The sequence below is a fragment of the Trachurus trachurus genome, assembly GCF_905171665.1.
Source record: "Trachurus trachurus genome assembly, chromosome: 24".
Classification (NCBI taxonomy): domain Eukaryota; kingdom Metazoa; phylum Chordata; class Actinopteri; order Carangiformes; family Carangidae; genus Trachurus; species Trachurus trachurus.
This window is the reverse complement of record NC_139910.1, coordinates 22,508,686-22,529,500: the sequence shown is the minus strand read 5'-3', so window position 1 is coordinate 22,529,500 and position 20,815 is coordinate 22,508,686. Positions and strand designations below refer to the sequence as shown.

The window sequence follows — 20,815 nt, the reverse complement described above, 5'->3', positions numbered from 1 at the left end:
CAGGATTACAATACCACCTCAGGGGAGCGTCTTAGCGGGGCAAAAGTACACACAGCCCCGACATACTGACTATGACACGCACGTATGTACGCACATAATGACAAAGAGACAATGGCATGGCCGGTGTGCATGCTCATACGCACAAATACAGGAGCGCTGCAAGAAAAAGGATGCGCGAGCGTGTGTGAGCGTGTGTGTGCCCCCCTCAATTTCTCTAAGGCATTCTCTTTTCCTTTGTTGGGGAGAGAAGAAAGACATGTCTCACTCCACTGTCCCTCTGAATCATTATCCTCCTGTTTACCCATCAGTCCATCTCATTTTTCAGTCGGCCCTGTCTGTCCGTCCCGCAGCAGGCACCACACTGTGCTCTCCATTCATTCTTGCAGAGAATATCAGCATGTGAAGCCGAACTCATCTCTCCGAGCCAGATGGATGTCTCTCTAACTGCCACTCTCCTCCTGCCTCATCTGCTCCACTCAAGGTTAAACACAAAAAAAAAGGACGTCGGGCATTAGCATGGTTCAAAACACAAGGCATTCACACGTGATTGCATATACACATTCGCCATCCAAACACCTTTCATTTTCCTGTTATCGCTCCATGCATCTTCACATTAGCGCTAACACATTCCCCATGCATCAGCACCTTTACAATATCATGGCTCCTCACACATGTCCATTCTTTGGCGGGAAAAAAAAAAAAAAAAAGTCCTAAATGCTGCTCTCGACCTTCAGGCTGACCTCTGGCTTTAATTTATGCCGAACAGGATTCACATGCACACACGGGCGCTGAATGCACAAACAAAACAGGCGCAAGCACATGTACAGGCACACTCATACACATACAAATACACACACACACACACACACACACACACACACACAGACGGTCCTTAGGGCTGCAGCCCAAGAGACTGGCCTGCCTGTGCCAGTTCTGGCCATCCAGCCATTAAATCTGGCATTCATGAATGGAAATATATTCAGCTTTCGACCAGAATTTATTCCAAAGCAAATTTGATAAGGGTCATTCACATGTTGATTCACATGCTGACAGCCAGGCTTTTACAAGGCACGTCATGATTGTTTTCTCCCTACCAGACAGTCTAAATATAAACAGCAGGGAGCTCACGCCGAAAAAGATTGCATTTCTGCCTGTCTACATATAACAGCAAGCTTCCAATCAGAGTTACAAAGTGTGGATGGTGGCTAGTGTTTGACTTGTATGTATGCTTGATGGTGTGTGTGTGTGTGTTTGTGTGTATGGCTGGAATTAACCGTGTCTACGTTGGCAGGTCAGAATGATGGATGTGTTGGGTGTGAGAGCCTCATACCTGAATTTGTCAGGAATTCCTGGTGGAATTTATCGAGAAAATCCAACAACAACGCTGCAGTGTTGGAGTGTGCGTGTCTTTGATAGCTACAGGAATGCTCATTTCTCTACATCACACAGAGGGGAACTGCAACGCCTTAAGAAAAGACGGGAAACACATGCACACGGTCGGCTGTGTGTGTGTGTGTATGTGTGTGCAGGAAAACAAAATGCCAGGCCAGCTGCCTATTTCAACAACAACACCATCTCGACACTTCTGTCTCGGCTCGCCAACTCTCCATTTGAGAACTGCCTGCGCTTATTTGATACTCAACTGGAAAAAAAAAGGGAAGAACCACCAACCACCACCAGCGCGGAGTGTCTTTGCATTGTCCTGGCTGATATATTGCGAATTGGAATCTGCTTTGCTGAGGACAGGATGGACTCAAGTGGCCGGGGAAAAGCAGGGTATTAACCTGCATTTGAAGACGTGTTGCGGACCCTTAATCCATAAAAAGGATCTTGTCAGCAGGGTGATGTGATGCCAGTAGCCTGCTGGGGCTGGCTGTGGAGATGGCCAAGCCCTGGAAGGCAGTCTGGCTGGTGGGACAGTATGGCCAGAGAAACTACCATCTGCTGGGGAGAGATGTGTGTTTTCACACACACAGCCCCCTTTGGCAACAGCAGTTTGAGAGGGCTTCTCAAGGACTAGAGTGGAGGGTGAACGAGCCGAGGCAGGCAACGACGAGGCCACAGGGTGACCCTGCCTGCCTGCAACACGCGCAAAACAAACTCAGCGTAGCAGTCCCAAATGTTTTGGTATTTCCAGCACATGTGCAGTATGTGCACATGAATACAAAACTAAAATGCACGCAGGTCGACGGCCCAATGTGCTTAGAATTCAGCATTTCCACAACGTCTCAGCCTTCATGGTCAAATAAACACACACCTACCAACTGCCATTTTTGCTCTCTTGATTTTGAAGCATTAAAGACTGAAAATTAAATCAACAGTCTTGACAGGAAGTATGTGTGAAAATATATTATCAGGAATGTGCAAACACTCGCACAGTGAAACACAGACGTTGTGTTTCTTTTAACACACACTCAAAGACTAAAGGTCCGCCTGGGCTCTCGCCTGCAGCATGGCTTATCCTCTTTCAATTTTTCTTTTCTCCTCACTTCAAAGTATCACGTCAGTAAAAAGTTCCCTGTGAGGCGACTGCACTGTAAGCTCCGTCGAACACAATTAAAACAAAAGCCGGGTTTTCACCAGTGAATATGGCATTCACTTTTATGAACAATTAAGCCATCGAGAGGAGATGCAACATGTGGGACTTAATCGCCATCAAGCAGCAGCAGGTGCAGTACAATCAAAGTACAGTACATGCCCTGGCTGCACTCTATGTATTCCACACTGTTCACTGTATATATACACAGTATATATATTTAACCCTTTTGTTGTCCTCCTGGGTCAATCTGTTCCGACTGGTCCTTCTTTCCTCCTTTCTCCACTCCTTTCCTTTCTTTGTTCCTCCCTTCCTCCATCCTTCTTTCCCTACTTTCTCCCTTCTTTCCCAATCTGTTCCCTTTCTTTCTTTCTTTCTTTCTTTCTTTCTTTCTTTCTTTCTTTCTTTCTTTCTTTCTTTCTTTCTTTCTTTCTTTCTTTCTTTCTTTCTTTCTTTCTTTCTTTCTTTCTTTCTCCCATCAGGCAGGAGATACAGAAGTATTAAATGTAGAACATCTCGCTTTAGAGACAGCACCTACCTCCAAGCCATCATACATTTGAATCTGCACTTTTTCCTCGCAATGTCACTTACATACTGTACTGTCCTCCCCGTATATTGTATTGTACAGTATTGTGTGTACTATGTATTGTAGTGTATGTGGTGGGAGTATTGTATTGTTTCTCTGTGAGAGCAAAAACCAAGACACATTGCTATCAACTTGTTTTTACTTGTTGACATGGCAATAAACTTTTGAATCTTGAATCTTCTTTTCCTTTGTTCTTCTTCCTTCCTTGACCCAATCTGTTCCCTTCCTCTATCTTTCTTCCTTTCCTTCCTTCCTTGACCCAGGAATACAACAGGGGGGTTAAGTATATTTTTGGGGTTTTTTCACCTTATTTTACTTGAAAGCACACTTGAGAGAGAGAGAGAGGAAGTGGGGAGGCAGAGAAGGGGGGGATGACATGCAGGAAAGGGCCGCTCGATGCGGGATTCGAATCGGGGCCGCCTGCAGCGAGTACTTCAGCCTCAACACATGGGGCGGCTGCTCTACCATCTGAGCTAAACACCGACTGCCCCAACTGTATAATTTGCACTGCACTGATGCATGATTGATTCACATAACCACTGCACCTCCAACTGCGATTTCACATGAAGGGTTTGATATTTTAGTTGCTATTTTTTTTCACACCATGTTTTTATGACGGGTTCACACAGATTTCACACAACATGGAGCGAAGTTAAGAATCGACGATGGAAAAAACATCACTTTGTTTCAAAAAATACCTACATCTAACAGTATCCATGGGGAAGGAAATTTCCGGCTAAAGATGGAAATTTTGTGCACGCCCATAAAAAACAAAGCACCCGGCCGCCATTAAGCATGGAGAGATGCTGTTTTGATGCAGCATGACGCTCAGTAAGAGGAAGCATGATATGATAAAGTGCAGAGAAGCTGCAAAAGCATAAGCAGATAATGGAAGAATTATTGTAATAAAAGTGAGCATCACGGACAGGGTTCAGTTTGAAAACATCAGTTGCAGAGTCAAAGTCAGAATTTAATTATCAGTAGACTTGTCATGGCGACGTATACACACCTCTTTGAGCTGTATGTTTGAGAGTACCTATACAAAATAAAGCATATCCTGCTGATGTTGTCAGAGTGCTTTAAATGACAGCTCCAATCCATTATACAATGTAGTATCACTACACTATGTATTATGATCCACCTCATGAATTTGGATGTATTTCTACCATTGTGCCGGTCTGCTGCCTACCCTCGGCATCTGCTGCGTGTTGATCCCATCCCAAAATTGCATTTGCGTCAGTGACAGCTCATCAGAGTCAGGAGAGCGCCTCGGAGATGTGCGATAACATGCTGAACTCATCTCCTGTCAATTAGTGATGTCAGACAGACCCCTCCCTCTTTCCTCTAACTGTCTGTTCCTCTGAGCTCATCAGTCCCTATGAATAAAATAAGGACCGGGGAAAAAAAAGAAAAAAATGTTTTCAGCTTTCATGACGTCTCCAGATCCTGTGAGGGGGGTTTGTAGGACAAAGGCGTCCTTTCTAATTGGCTTTGCTTTGATAATCAATATGTCTCAATGTCTGGGCTAAATTGAGGTGTCATTTAAGTACGCTGATCCAAAATTTGCACTTGGTTTGTCAGGCTCAGAACAGTTTTTGTCATTCAAGCACCTTCCTCCTGTTCCCCAGTCACTGTCTACAACTATTGATTCAACACCTGCACTGACACGAGTCACTGTTCATCAGTCTCATGTCCATGCATCCCATTTATTTTCTGTTTTTATTGATCTCAAATTTGCCTTGTCACATATTGATTAATTATGTCATTTAAGCATCTTCCCCATTTCATTTAAGACCGTCGCAATGTCTAGTTCCCACCCCTAATTCATGCGTGATGACTCACCGACTTGAGTTTCTTGCCTGATGTCGGTCTATTTATGTCCAAATGCCTTTTGTTTAGACTTCTACAATAAATTGTTGAGTCAACTTTTAGTTTTAAGAAGAATGCACAAGGCTGCCGATCAATGTTTGTCTCTCTGTAAAGGGTTAATCACTGTCTGTGTTGTGAAGTCGAATGAAGGATATGATGAATGCAGAAACCGCCAGAGCACCAGCAAATGTATTCGCACCGTGTGAATAAAATTCTAAGAGCTCTCAGCGAGCCGAGGATGGAGAGGGCAGGGTCAAGGCGCCAATCGGTTGCAGCTTGCACAAATTGAATGCTTGTTTTTCCATAAAGACCTGAACTGCATAATCAATGACCGTGTGGCATTTAGACTCTAGCAGAATAAAGCATGTTTGTTCTCTTAAACTTTAAACAAGTGCGAGAGACGATGATCTGCGGCGCTGACTGTGACGCGGTTAATGAGTGAGCACGCAAACGTCATGTGTAGTTAAGAAGGCTGCCATTGTTCTGGATGATATTTCACTGTGAGCTCCAGACCGGTGACACATCGACCAGATCGTGAGACTCAGTGCGGCGCCCGCCTGCGGAGCGCTCTGACTTATTTGTTCCCACAGGACACCTGACACCTTCACTTTGATGTAAGCCTCTCACTTCTTAAGTCCTCAACTATATGGGCACTTCCACAATACAGAGAAGGGGTTTATCTGTCATGGCGGGCCATAAGAAATGATTTGTTGATGATTTGATTTTCATCCCGGGGACTACAGTACACGGCTGCTTAAATAGATGCTTCCAAAGAGGCTGAGCACAGAGGCGACCTGATGATGGAGCTGTGGCATAATCTCTGAGATGAAAGGAGAAAACTCTGTGAGAAACTTACATTTCTGAGCCAATCTGCCAAACTCTGATTCAAACTGCTCTCCATTTGTGCGAGTGTGATGTTCTTTGTGAAGTTAAAATGTAAACAGGATAAGCTTTTTCTTTTTTTCTTTTTTTGGGGGGGAATTTGGATCATCCTGTGAATGCTGTTTTGTTTGTGAGGCTTCCACTAATTAATGCATCTTTTTTTATTCACCTGCAGGAGGTTTCCTGCAGCTTCACATTCAGGGCGCTGGGATCCTCTGTTATGTCACAGATGAAAGCCTAGTCACACATCACCCTTAATCCCCAAGCTTAGTAATAGCAGTCGATTTAAGAGTATGAAAGTCAATTTCCCCATGCATCATTTTGCATCTGTGCCGGTCTTATGACAAAACAGCTTTTCTTTATAGATGGTAACATTGCCTGTCTTGGGTATTAACCTTCAAAGTTTTTTGCAGCATTTTACTGTAGATATCACGTGTCTGGTTCAGAACTCCATGTGCCCTCCGAGTGTTCAAGAAGTGGTGCTTTGCTTTCTCTAATGAGCTACAGTGAGATCAGATATCCCTCTGCCTCACCACTGCACCACTCAGGTGAAGAGCAGGTTAATAAAAGTTGTTTTACTAATAATGACCAAAGAGGCAGCGATGGCCCTCGCCCTGCTGCTCTTGTTAAAACTGTACTAAACACTCTTTGAATCAGTGTAAAACGAATAATCTCACATTCTTGCATCTTCACGTTGTCACGGTTTGTGTCTCCCATCCCGTTTAGTTCCTACTTTATTTTGAAATTCATGGTCCTGTCTTCCTGTGCTCACCTGCCTGTGTGTGTTTCCTATGTGTGCGCTCCGTGTTCATGTTCCTGCACTGAGATCTGTATTTACCAGTGAGTTTGTTTGTTTCACCTTCAATAAATCCCACCGTCTCAGTCTACCGTCTACAAACCTTCACCCTGACACACGGAGCCTGAGCAGTAATAACAGTGAGCTCTAACATTTAATATGTAATATTCGGCAATACTGTGGCTTAATGAGATAAAAAATTATTGTGTGATTATAATAATTCAAACATATATTATAGACGAACTTTACCCGCATGCATTGCAATACGGCGTGAATGATTAATCTCTGAACAAATTGGGTAAATGAGATATGTAATATGTGCAATCAAACAAAACAAAGGCTATGACACCATCTTCAGGCAGGAAAATGAACACAGAAAGCTTTCACCAAGCATGTTATAAACATCTGTGTATTATTTCAGGGCAGATGCACGATTGTTTTCGTGTTCCTCCTGTGTCTCTGACTCAAAACCTTTCACCCATGACTCAGATGTTTCTTGGCTGTTGCCACCACTCAGTCTTTTTGAATGACTCCCCACTGTGTTCAATATTTAACAAAGACGAAAACAACTAAATAAGGTAACAGAAATATAATATTATCATGTTAAAAATGACCAATAAATTAAATGGTAAAGAAAATCCCTCTTATTTCCGTGGTAACAGGCTTTTAGTGTTGCAAAATTTTCTTTTTATTTCATAACGGCATTTTGGAAAATGGCACTTCTTTAACGACACATTTGAATTTCACACTTTTCATGACAGTGGTTGTCACGGCCACCCACCAGCCTCTCATCTCTCAGTTATCTATCACAGGGTCAAAGGGGCCAAAACATAAAACACTAAGTATGCTGTGGGCCAAACAGTTTTGACATCGTTTTAATCAAAAATATGAATTTGATAATAAAAAATGAAATCAAATAGGAATTTGAATGAATGAAAATAAAAATAACTTTGAGAATATATCAGATATTAACAAGCTGGTGGAAACTGTGTCTCTCCTATGTCATTTTGTCGATACCAGGTACTTGGCATCTTTTCTTGGCTGCAGGTTCATGTATGTTTGGGGTTCGGTCCTGAGCTCAGTGGAGGTGTTCATCAGTGAAACAACAATGTGCCGATCTGTTGTCAACAGAGCAGCAGCTTGCCGCTTGTCAATCTACTGCTTGATCAGGACCATACGGTAGCTGTTGCAGTGTATTATGGAATTTTGTAGTGTGAGTGGTGTGAGCACTATTATCAGCAGGCCATTAATCATCGAAATGTGAAATTTTCTCACATAAAATTGTATCACGCCGGATCTGGCGCCTGAGTCTTGAGTTTGACATGTGTGATCTATCAGATAACCAACAGACACTGGATCTGTTTGGGCAGGATCATGAACTGCTAACCACCTAACACCTGCTGATGACTGTGAAGACACAAACTAACACTGGGTTATTCTGGAATAGGCTGAGGCTGTAAATAAAAGCAAATGTTCGTTCATGTCAATGTATCTTCACCAGCCAACTTCTGCTTTTATTAAAGGGATATGTCACCATTCGCCTATTGCCATGAACCCTATAGTTTTAGAAGTAGGTTCATTACCTTTAATTGTCGGTGCAAGCTGTTTTTAGATCGGCGGGGCAGAGACGTGAGCCGCATGGTATTTCTATGTTTCCCTCATCAAACTCATCATATACACAATCCAACACTCTGCTGGACAAGTTGTGACCTAAACATTCACCACGCTATGACATAATAACGTATAATTATGGAACATTATGACACACAAAGTTAATACTCAGAACCACTTTCTCTTTTGAAATCACTCCGCCCAGCAGCCGTGTCTGAAATGTACAGTAGTTTCAGCTACGCATTTGCCTTGAGAACAACCTCGTCTCCTAACGTTCCATTATTATTTCATAGCGTGGTGAATGTGCAGGTCACAACTTGTCCACGAGAGCGTTTTGGAGTTGTTGGATTGTGTATTCAGTTTGATGAGGGAAACGTGGAAATACCGTGTGTCTCCGTCTCTCCGCTGCTGATCTCAAAACAGCTTGTACCAATAATTAAAGGTAATGAACCTACTCAAAAGACTGTAGGGATTATGGCAGTAGGCGAATTTGCCAAAATCTTGAAATATCCCTTTAAATATAACACAATGACACTTTTTAAACAACCAACCAGCTAACTAGCTTGGTGGGCCCTTGTGCTTCAGGTCAGATTTAACAGTTCAGTAACCTCGGCAACATTTTTGCTTTTCTACATCTACTGAGAGAAGGATGCACTTCTCTCAGCTGAGCTTGTTCAGGAGGCAGAGACTGAGCAGGCAAAATCACGAGTGACAACTCCACCGTCATGAAGAGTGACATTATGAAATGTTGTGTCACTGGGGGAAAAAATGCCATTATAAAGCAAAATGACATTTTGAAATTAATGCTGAAATAAAGATGAACTCTAAAAAGATTCTGAAATTATTATGAAAACCAGAATTCTATAAAACTGAGCTGATTAAAATATTTATTACACCATTAAACTATGTATTTGTCCTTTTATATATGTTGTTCTTTTCTTATTTAGATGGTGATCTTTTTTTTTTAATGTTTAACCCTTTGGGGAGCCGTATGTCTGGACATGCAGTGATGCCTTCTCACCTCGCACCACGATGGTGGTGGACTTCTTGGCCGGGTTTCCCACGTTGTTGCTGGCCACGCAGCTGTAGACGCCCGCCTCGTCTGAGGTGATTGCGGGCAGCGTGAGCGTGCCCCCCTTCACCACGCTCCTCTGCGGCAGGCTGTCGTTGCTGGTGACCCAGGTGAGCAGGGGGGGAGGCTCCCCGCCCGTGGTGATGCACACCAGCGACACCGTCTGGCCGGGATTCACCACGATGGGATCCTCCACCAGCAGCTTGATGGACGGGGAGGCTGTGGAGGGGGGGAGAGACACAGGAGCTGAGAGAGATTGGCAGAAGATGGACGACTTTGGCAGGTATAACAGCCGCAGTATAACTCTAGCTGAAGAAGTGCACACTGCTTTATCTGTCTGTTTCTATTCCCTTTACATATATTAAGGCACTGCTGTGGATTCTCATATTGCAAAACTGCAATAAAATTATATTTCAATTTGTGGTACACGCTGAGCTTACTGTGCAGAAAGCTAATAGTGTTACGGCCTGTCTTACCTGTCTTATTGGTGAGTCTGAAGATAACACTGCGGTCAGGGATCCCACACACATTCCTGACGGAGGCGATGCAGCTGTAGTTGGCGTAGTCTTGAGGACGCAGGTTCTTCAGCTTCAAAATCTTTGTTTCCCCCTGCAGCTCAGACGAAACCAACACTGGTATGCAAATGTGTGCAAAAATACCAACATAATCAAGTAAAAAAAATGCAAGGACTTAGGTACGGGGAAGGCAATGGCAAAGGCCAAACAGCTCCAAAGAAAGGTCAAAGAGATGAATATGTATACGGTTTTAATGAAGCGGGAAGTGAAAAGAAAAGGCAGCTGAGTTCAAGAATGTTACTGTAAAATCACCAGACAAAAAAAAGGGGGCTGATATTTTTGCTAGAAAATTAATGTGTCAACTTGCTGTGGATTACCGTCCCGTCAATGGCCTTTTTACTTTCTACCATCCAGCCTCAGAAATATGGATGGGCTCAGTGGGGGATCCCTCAGCAAAAAGGGGCTATCACACTGAGAAAGTGTGTTTGATTCCAGCCGGGGGCCTTGACAGCAGCGAACCCCGCCCAGAAGGTTATGATGAGAATGTGAAAACCTTTTGATGTGGCTGACTCCGGAGCGCGGGTGTCAGGGTGGGGAGGGGGGAGGAGGGGGGCGCGGCAGATTAAAAACATGAGTCAGCCACACGCTGAGACAGTCCACATTCTACGTGGCAATCACTCACGCCCCTCAGACCCTTCCATACCCGGTGATGCTCATGGATAACTTCATTTTATTCGATTAGCCATGCAGCCCCCCCAACCCCTCACCCCCCCACCCCCCTTTTCTCCCATCGCCTCCTCTGCTTCGGAGCAGATATTGGGAGATGAGGTCCATGGTTTTAAGAGCGGGCGGCTTTACTCACAGCAGGGGTCGGGGGTGGGATGTGGGATGTGGGAGTGGTGGAGGGGATTGGGTGGGGAAATCTATTTGGAAAATGCGAGGGTCAGAGAAAGCAATGAAAAGGACAAACACATTAAACTGAATTGGAAAGCGGGGTTCCATATTGATGGAAAATATTGAACACTAGAGCAGACATGAGCTTCAGGAACAGGATGTGTTATTATCGGTAAAACAGGCAAGAAATAATAAAGAAGTCTATTGTAACTGTCGAGTAAAAAATATGTTACCTCGAGAGTCTTTTTCAAATTTGAACTTCATTTCAAGGGGTTAAATACTCATCTTTGGGAACAAAGATGAAGGACAGTTTCAAAATCAGCCAGGCAGACTTAAAAAAGCCTGACAGTGAAGATGAAAACGAGGGTTTCTTTCATGCTAACAGCAGGAAAACTTGTCAGCTTGGCAGGGGGGCAAGAAAATGAATGAGGAAGGGGAACCAAAAAGCTATAGAAAATAGTCATAATTGACATGAATGTGATGTGCATCTAAGCTGGGTGATGATGAGCTTCACGCTGCTAATTGGGCTTTAAATGTCTATCTCCTCCAGATAAAGACAGTGTGCTCACATGGAACATCAAGCCGCATCAGCAGCGCCAAAACATATTGATCACGCTTAAGAGGTGAAAATCTGACGAGAGGTGAGAAATGGCTCCATTATACCTTTGATAACTGTGCTATTCTGGAGCACTTTGTGGAGAAAATGATGGCGCGAGAGGTGGCGGAGAAAGTGACAGACAGCTGAAAGGACTGGGTTTTCTACAATAAAAGCACAGCTCTGGGCCTCGCTTAATTATGAACCAGTTCTGCACAGAGAGTTTGAATGAAATGCCACCTCTGCATTTCTACAGTAACAGTGGAAATAAAAAAGAAAAAAAAAAACATTTGTCAGGTTGAATAGGTGCAGTGAAGTGAAGGTGGAATAAAGGATAATAGAGGGAAGAGGGTGTAAAGATGAATTTAACACACAAATCCTGGACTGACTGGACTCAGGCGGACTTCATGCGACCCTACGGGCTCCAAGTGGGTCAGTTTTTGAATTTGTTAATTGTCTGTGGATATTTCAGACCAGTTCAAGTTTATTGTTAAAAAGTAATGTTATTAGCCAATTATAATAGCAAATTACTAGGAGTTTAGTCAGGATTTATTTAGGGTTGGACTCACACAAAGCTAATCTCTGGGTTTGGGTTGCACTCAAATTTTCAGACCCAATTAAAGCTTTAATAGAGGGCAGGATGAAAGAGCGAGGAGAAGAGCAAAGAGGTATGAAGAGCAGGATGGAGACAGGAGGAGTGTCTGATGAGGCCCGGTTGTGCAACTCCTTCAGTCCCCTTTACCCACTCCATTAGTTCCCAGCCATCTTTCTCCATTTGGCCAAACATCAATTTCACTTCCTTTTTTCCTCTCTCTCCCTCTCTTTCTTAAGCCTCTTTTCCCCTCTCGTACGTCTTTTTCTCTGTCTTGTAGATTTACATTCTCCCTGACGCCCAATTCCACATACAAATCACATTCAGTTCAATCAATTCAAAAACTACAATTCCCTTACTTGTGACAGAACAATCTGAGTCAGTTTCTTTGTTGACCGCACATAGCCTTTTTTTTTTTTTTTTCCAGAACAAAGCCGCTCAGTTTCCAGATTGTAAAGGAAATCCACTCCCTCTATTGAAGGAAGTGATTGTGATGAGAAGCCAATCTTTCTGTGTCTGCAAGTTTGTGAAAGTGGGCTGGTGAAACTAATGTGGTTATTCATGGGGGTTAATGAGTACAACTTTTACTGTCCTACAGTAGAGCAGGAGGTGAGGCTTTTGTCTGAAGCAAATCCCTAAAGCTGCAAACTCTTATTCCCAAAATATAAAGGCAAATGAACCTGAAACACTATAATTACAGTATTTCACAGTATAATATGTCACCTTTGCACCAAGAGGTGTTTTTTTATTTTTATTAATCAATCTTTGCTGTAAAATGCAGAAAGAGAGTGCATATGTAATGTGATGACATGTCAACAGAAGTTGGTAAAGGTCGTCATTTACATATTTTAAAACCCCACTGTGGGCACCGCGTCATAGAAATATGCAAATGTTGCTTTAGTCCTAAGGAAACAGTTTGAACTATTTGGTTTTGTTTTTTTGTGCTTTTATATCAAAACACCGGCGCTGTCACAACTCAGGGGACGGATCCGTCAGTAGACTTGGACATTGAAGGTGTGGCCCTTCCTCAATGCTGTAGACAGTGGGGGCCCAACTGACATGAACCGGTCTGGTCCACGTACTGTAAGACTTATGGCGCTTTTCCACTACACAGTCACGGCACGGCACGGCACGGCACGGCACGGTAAAGGTGCTTTTCCACTACAGCTGAGTTCTCTAGTTCCTCCTCAGCGGGGGCGGGGTCGTTGCGGGTCGTAGCGGGGCGGCATTGTCTCTCTCTTTTTTTTTCGATCCTCTCGTCAGCTCCAAACGCACTCGTCTGCACCTCGTTAACAGATCACAGTGTGGTTTTACACACAGCAACATTTGACTCGGGTGAAGGAACAATAACAATCTCGGTACAGATCAGTGTTCGCTGTTGCCGCTCTGTTTTTGAAATTTCTGGCTTTGATTCTCATGTCGGACGTAGCGCTCGCACTCTTCCAGTGACGACGCTCTGTCCAATCAGTTGAAGGCAGTCGGCTGACATCACGTTTTAGTATCGCTTCGGCTCGCTTGGAACCAGGGCTGAGGCGGTACTAAAACAGCACCTGGTACCAGGTACTAGGGGCTAGTGGAAAAGTAAAAAAAGCCGTAGTCGCCGTGATATGACGACCCCGCCCCCGCTGTGGAGGAACTATGAAGAACTCAGCTGTGATGGAAAAGCATCTAAACCGAGCCGTGCCGAGCCATGCCGTGACTGTGTAGTGGAAAAGCGCCATTACACTGTGTCACCAGCTGAGACCGCTGTTAATGTTGTATTACAAAGTGTGGTTCCTGTTGTCTAGCAACCTCCTTCACAGCATGTAACTTTAAAAAAAAAAAGAAGTTTGTTTAAAGGCCCATGCTTTGAACAGTTTTAGGATCAGCTGTTGAACTGAAGCTGGACACAATATTTACGTTCAAAAGAGTCTCTTGGGATCTTGGGCCAGTTTGGGCTAAGAAGGGTAAACCTGTTGGATTTTTTTGTTGCCTAGAAGAAGGCTGCATTTGAAGTCTTTGAAATGGGACAGTCTAGTCGCACGATCGGACCGCGCTCTGACCTGGGACCAGCTTTAGCTATCATGTTTTGTTTCACGTCCTCTCCCTTCACTATCAATTTTTATGCAGCTTGGAGAACTTCAGTAGCTTGGAGAAGGTGAGGGGGGGAGGTGGTGGGGTGAGGCATGGGGAGACTTAGAAAAAACAAAAACACGATGAAAACACAAAAGATTGCCAAAGCCAAGATGAAACGCTGCCTTTCTCCACGTTGCGTCTGTCTTACCTGTGTGAAGAAGGGCTCGTAGATCTCCACGCCCTTGTCCGAGCCCTGGGTCAGCACCTCTCTCCCGCGGTGCCAGCTGTAGCGGACGGGCGGGTTGGAATTGGCCACGCAGCGCAGGAACACGGTCCTCTCGTAGTAAAACTGCTCCTTGGCTTCTCCTATGCTCTGGTGCACCGTCACCACCGGGTCATCGAGGTCTGAAGAGAAGCACACACACACACACAGTGGAGCTTAATATTGATAAAAAATAACAGAGGAATGAGTCGATCATCTCTGGACCGTCAATCAATGGCGCTGACCGCATTTCAGCCATGAGTGTATATTTGCTGGGCTGTTGCAGCGATGATAAACAAATCAGCTTTGAGATCTTCATATTACCAGTAAATGCAATCTCAAAAGGATCTGTGCTGCTTGATTGTGGTGAAAGGTCTGACCAAGGGGGGGTCACAGCTCTCACTGCATTAGGAGAGCCAGTTATCCGCGTGCAGACAAGGGGTCGATGCGTGTGAGGAGGTGAGAGGCCCACTATACTATACTCCAGCTACTTAAGTCAATAGGATACAACCCAAGGGCACATTGAATTCTCTGTCGATGAGCGAGCCGCTACGTCGTTCCCGGTCCCACTCCATTGTGAGCTTCAAACATGAGCGGGGGTGACAAATACTGCGCGCAAAATGATGTTTGATGTCCATCACTTCAAAAGAATAATGTTTGGCTGCCCCTTGCGCTCTGATTTTTTGGCTCTCTGTGATTTGACACATCTGCTGCTCTGCCCATTTCCCAACAGATCTGAGGGAAGTTCCCCCCCACCCCCACCCCTCCCTCCCTCCCCAACACTAGACAGTTGGTTATTTGAGGAAGCGCTCGTGGTTGATTAAATGGATTCAAAGTTAATCATCTTACCCGGCTATCACATTAAGCCTTGGCAAATGGTGTTCATCATAGCTGTGGTGTCTTTTAGCATGCTAATACTCGCCTTTTAGATTATGTCCATTTGCACGCTCAAAGAACGAGGGGAGCTAGCTGCCTTCCCTTTCATCTCCGTCCGAGATGCAATCAGTTTTTAACACGAGCAAAAAGGCAATTTAAGGGAGAGGATGAGGGAAGCTAATGCAAGTTATCCCTCATGCTAAAAATTCCAACTGATAAAGGCTGACCTTTTGCATATGAAGGGAAAAAGTGACTGAGTGTATTAATGAGTGAGTTAGTGTATCAGTGAGTGATCAACAAAGTGGAAGATGGAGTGATTGGGAGAGCTGCCGTGCGACTCTGTGAGTCAGAGAGTGCAAACAGCTTACAGTGAATGAATATCCAAATCTATAACGATTATAAGCCTCCAGAGGAAAAACTACACGTGCCCGAGGTAATATTAATGGATGAATTCATCACTTTTAATTCAGTAGCTCTGCCCACCCCCTTGGATTTTTTTGCCGAGGATCAGGTCCTAATCAAGGTGCCTGTGGGGGCCACGGTGCAACAGCAGCAGCAGCCTCCACGCAGCAGCCAGAGAATGCTGATTCCTCAGTTTCATTAAAGACATGTTCTGCCCTACAGCCCCTTAATCAAAATCTAGCAGCGGTCAATACTTCATCCAGGATCCATTACAGTGTCTCGGGTAAGAGCAATTACCTTTTGGAGGGGAGGGGGGGGAGTTGATGGTGGAGGGAGCGAGGGAGGGGTAAAAAATAGAAGAGGGGGTGACATCGCTCCAGAGAAGACAGAGCGATTGCGGGGCCATTTTAGAGGAGCAGATTGCTCTAAGTAAATACACTGATTCATTATAGAGAGGAGGAGGAGGAGGAGAGTATGAATCCAACATCTTATCTCTGGCTCTTCCCTGCGTCTCTCTCATCTGTTTCCTGCATCAAGCAGTCAATTTACTAAGTGTGGCAGAAATGGAGTGATTCATTGACAGCGCTATCTACCTTGTGATACACGTGTCTTTGAGAGCCAGACCTGATAGGAGATTGTCTTTTTGTTTTTTTTCTTCCCCCCCTTGTGGTGACAAGTATGTGTGTGTGTGTGTTTGTGTGTTAGGTAAGGAGTGGTTTGGAGCTATTAATAGGGCCAAAATGATATGCAGAGAGGAAGTGGATGCTAGGAGCGCATAGAGATAAATATGGAAATATGGAAATGTACGCACTGGATTAAAATTTGATGAATTTCAAACAAAATTCCACCTCCACCATCAGTCCCTCTCCTGTAAGGATGTTGCGTGTGTGTGTATGTGTGTGTGTGCGTGTGTCACTGTTGTGCAATTAGCTTCTGAAGTCACGCTTGACTGATTGTGAAGCTTAAATCCCCGAGCCCAGAGGAAAACTGTGGTGTACGGGGCCGCCTGCGCCAGAGTTGTTAGGGTTTGTAATTGCAGGTTTATGGCTTCACAGGCCGGTAAATCTGCCCATGTACAGCTAAACGCTCCAGTGAGCTAACCTTAGCATCACTCCTGCTCACTCTCACCAAGCATGACAAGTCTCAAAGCTCTGGGTTTCTCTGATATTAAGACACCGGGGGTGGGGTGGGTGTTGGGGGGTGGAGCTGGTGTGACACACGGATGTGGAAAGCGTGAGTCAGAGGAGGTCTCACAAGACAAGCATAAGAAAAGATACACTCGTTTTATCAACAATCCCTTTCATTGTTCTGCGGAGCGGAGAGGAAGGTGTTGATATTCCCGTTTGAATAGCAGGAAGGCAGATTTCTACATTATAGGTCCAGCAAAACATTTGTTGGACAAATAGGCACAAGTGAGTGGTTTGGATAAAAGAGAAGATGAAGACTAAAGAAGGCGCTTCATTATCACATCAAACCTTAGCTGCTTCCTTTCATGTCCCTCCCCAACCCCTTCCCAAAAAAAAGAAAAAGAAAAAAGAAGCAGACACCTGCACGAAAACTCACATTACCTCACTCCACCTACACACACACTGTGTGGTTGTCTCTCGGGTGTTCATCTAATGTGGGTTTTTCTATTTTTTTTCCAGGCTTTGATGTCTTTCACTCTCCACCTGATCTGCTCCAGTCACCTGGGAAGAAGACACCTATCAGGCTCCCAGGCTGTCAGCCGCCAGCGACAGAGAGAAGGCCCGCGATTAATTTCATCCAATCACAGTCCCAGCTTGATTAGCAGCGGGAGCCGGCTGATCTGAATGACATTTGTGCGACGCCTTTTTCCTGAGTAAACAGCCCTGTGATGTTGAAGATATGCAATTTGCTTTTATTTCGTGCCAGGACACAGCAAGACAGGGAGAGGGAGGGAGGGAGGGAGGAGGGGTGAGTGGGGTGGGGTGGAGGGTGGACGTGTTGTGGTCAGAGAGAAACAGAGGCAAAACAAGGGAAAGGAGGGTACAGCGTGTAAAAAACTTCTAAATTGCTGCTCTCCAGATGTCGGGTTAATGAGGTGATGATCCTGTATAGCAGCTGTCTCCTACACTCTTCCCAAATAAAGGTGACTTGCTCTCTTTGTAGGCTTTTTTTTGAGTGTGTGTGTGTGTGTGTGTGTGTGTGTGTGTGTGTGTGTGTGTGTGTGTGTGTGTGTGTGTGTGTGTGTGTGTGTGGAAATATGGGCATGAGGCATAAGCGATTAAAGAAGTTATTACCTGGCAGACTGCCCTGTGAAGGACCTCACCTTCAAGCCTCTTTTTTAGAAGCTGGAGTCTAAAAGCAAATCCTAAAAAAAAAAAGAAAGAAAAAAAAAGAAAAAAGAAAAAACAGAGCCACCTTCACATGAATGGGAGGCAATAAGAGGTGAACTCATATTCAGACATTAGGCTGGCTGCCGGAAAATGTGTCTCCGACCAGATTAAATGTCCATCAAGTCTGCCGTCTATGGAGTTTGGACGATTTATAAAAGAAAAAAAAGAAAAAAATAGAAAGAAAGAAAAAGAAAAACAACCAGTGGTACAGTCAGATGAGATGATGTGTGGAGAGGGCTGACAATGAGATTCAGTGTCTGAGACATTTCCGCTCTAATGCATACAAAGTGCAGGGTGATAGGAGGTAGGAGGATACAGTAAAATTGCAAACTGCTGTATATGCATCACACCATACTGTATGTAAACACGCTGCATCAAACATGACGCCAAAAAAAACGACGAAATGATGGACATCGTGTGTAATTTCAGTTTGCTGAATGGTTCGCTTTAATGCGTTTCATTTGTGAGGGTCAAAAGGTTAATAATCCATATTTGTGATATAACAGCCGTCTGATGCGGAGGCCTCTGATGGAATATGTGAATGCGGTATGTAATTTACTGTCAGAACGTTTCCTTTCCCTCCATCTCTCAACCCCGTTGGCAACGGTGACCTCTATCTCATGGCTACACTCCACAATAACCAGCTCCTGCTAGCTGTATCTATGCGGTGTCAGCCGCTGCTTTATACTTAAGTGTGATTGTGGTGGCGGACGGATGTGTTCGGAGGGTGGGCGAGGGGCATGATGCATCTATTTCTGCAATAAGTCCACTCTGACGATGGCGCCTGTGTAACAGAGATATCTCAGCCAACTGAATATCACTCACTGAGACTCGAGATAGGAGCGCGAGCTGCTTCACGCGCTGCACTTCGCTCTCGCTGCTGTTGTGCGGATGAAAGGAGAGAGAGCAGAGAATCTGAGGAGGAGCACATTCAGCTGCAGTCTAACACACATTTCAATGATTTAGAAGAAGAAGAAAAAAAACCCACACACCCACAGTGACCGGACACATCTTTCAGTAAGACAGCTAAGTGCATTTAAACCACATCATTAAAATGGTAATAACACACATGGCTGGTGATCTAACTCTGATGGAGATCTTATGTACCCTGCAGAGTAGAATGACAGCGCAGTGGATAAAACAGACTCTCTAACCAGATTATGGTGAATAACCAGATTAAGGTATTAATTTGAAGCATTCAAAATACTGCGGTAGATGTCTTCAGCAACTACTTGCACCTAGAGGAATGTTAGAGCTGCCCCACTTCCACAATGAACCAGCTAAACAGTCGTAAAGGTCTCTGTTAACTGTTAGTTACATGTTGAGCTTTGTCTTTTTTTCTGCCTACAAGAATAACTCATTATGTTGGGAAATATGATTATTTGGCCTTTTTTTGCTGAGAGTAGGATGAGAGGGTTTGTAGCACTCAGGAACTATTTCTTGCCCCCACAGTCATTTTTTTTTTCACATGAGATGTACCGTGGTAATTAGTGAGCTTTACAGATACTTTGTGACTGTGTGTGTTACCTTTAGCCAGATTAACAGCACAGTTATGAGAGATCTGCTCCCTCGCAATGAGAAAGTCTTTTTTCAAAACATCTGGAACTATTGCTTAAATTTGAGCAAGCTAGCAAATAGACAATAGTAACATGATCTATATAGACTTGTGTATCTCACACATCTGGAAGCTGTATAGCAGTGTTTTTCAACCTTGGGGTCGGGACCCCACATGGGGTCGCCTGGAATTCAAATGGGGTCGCCTGAAATGTCTAGTATTTGATTTAAAAAATTGTTTTTTAAACTAATTATTATTCTTTTAAAATAATGATTAAAAACACAACACACAATCTTAAACAACTGTATTCTATACTTTAACTTTCTTGAATATAAATCAAGTTCAAATAAAATGCAGCATAACAATATCTGAGCTGGTGCATCTTGATTGATGGTCGTGACCGCGGGGGTCGCCAGAAATCTGTGATGTCAAAATGAAGCTTAGCGAAAGTTCAGACAGGAAGACTATCTCTTTAAGCATGCCTCAAAGCCCTTTCTCTATTTTCCCGCTATCCTCTCGCTCCACCCTTATTCCCATAATTCAACCAATCACAGTCTGCCAAATTTAAAAGTTCTCTCTCTCTCCTGTCATCCAGCCATCATTTCAGCAAACTCTCAGCCCACCTCCACCCCTGCACCACCTCCATCAAGATACAGACTGTCTTAATCTGGATCTTCAACCCAGAAGTTCCCTCATCAGGCGACTTCAAGCTTCCCTACCACCACCAGTGTCTAGGCCCGGGGGGGATATAACTTCTTCAGATACAAGCTTCTCATCCCCAGATCAGTTTACTCGGCTGGTCTACACCCCGTGGTCTAAGCGCCAAAGTTTATTTTGTTCACAATAAATGTAATTTCATCTTCATCTTCAAACCTGGCTCTCTTGTCGTAAATGGTCTGTCCTGATTGAAATGGGGTTACAAGCCAAAAAAGGTTGGGAACCACTGCTGTATAGAAACATGAAGATGTCAATGTGCAGATGTTTTAACAGTTTTGCGTTCAATTAAAGTTATGCACTCAATTGTGTGATCAGAGTCATTTACTCTGTCTATATAAAAAAGTCAATAATCCTTCTGGTGTTAACTCTGATACAATGTGGCAGCTTCATTTAGCTTAGGGTACTGTATGTGTGTGTGTGTGTGTGTGTGTGTGTGTGTGTGTGTGTGTGTGTGTGTGTGTGTGTGTGTGTGTGTGTGTGTGTGTGTGTGTGTGTGTGTTTGTGGGTGAGTGTGTCTTGGGCTCAATTCATTACACAACTCCCAATGCAGGCTTTAATATTTGAAGTTTAGAATTGAAATTTAATCAGTGGGTCAGTTGCCAGGGGTCAAAACAACTGTTTTAATATTGTGTAAAGGGGCAGC

General features: G+C 44.2%; 1 protein-coding gene across 1 annotated transcript in view; it reads right to left on the bottom strand.

Moving 5' to 3' along the window:
- The window catches only part of LOC311007603 (MAM domain-containing glycosylphosphatidylinositol anchor protein 2), a gene marked incomplete at its 3' end in the record, with an annotated part of 194,251 nt that overhangs the window by 83,347 nt on the left and 90,089 nt on the right, over nt 1-20,815 (bottom strand). Inside the window, exons 4-6 of the mRNA XM_084000852.1 lie at nt 14,212-14,408; nt 9,829-9,961; nt 9,302-9,571 (exon numbers count right to left, since the gene is read on the bottom strand). Coding sequence (XP_083856978.1) covers nt 9,302-9,571; nt 9,829-9,961; nt 14,212-14,408 — 600 coding nt within the window. The remainder of the gene's footprint in view (nt 1-9,301; nt 9,572-9,828; nt 9,962-14,211; nt 14,409-20,815) is intronic.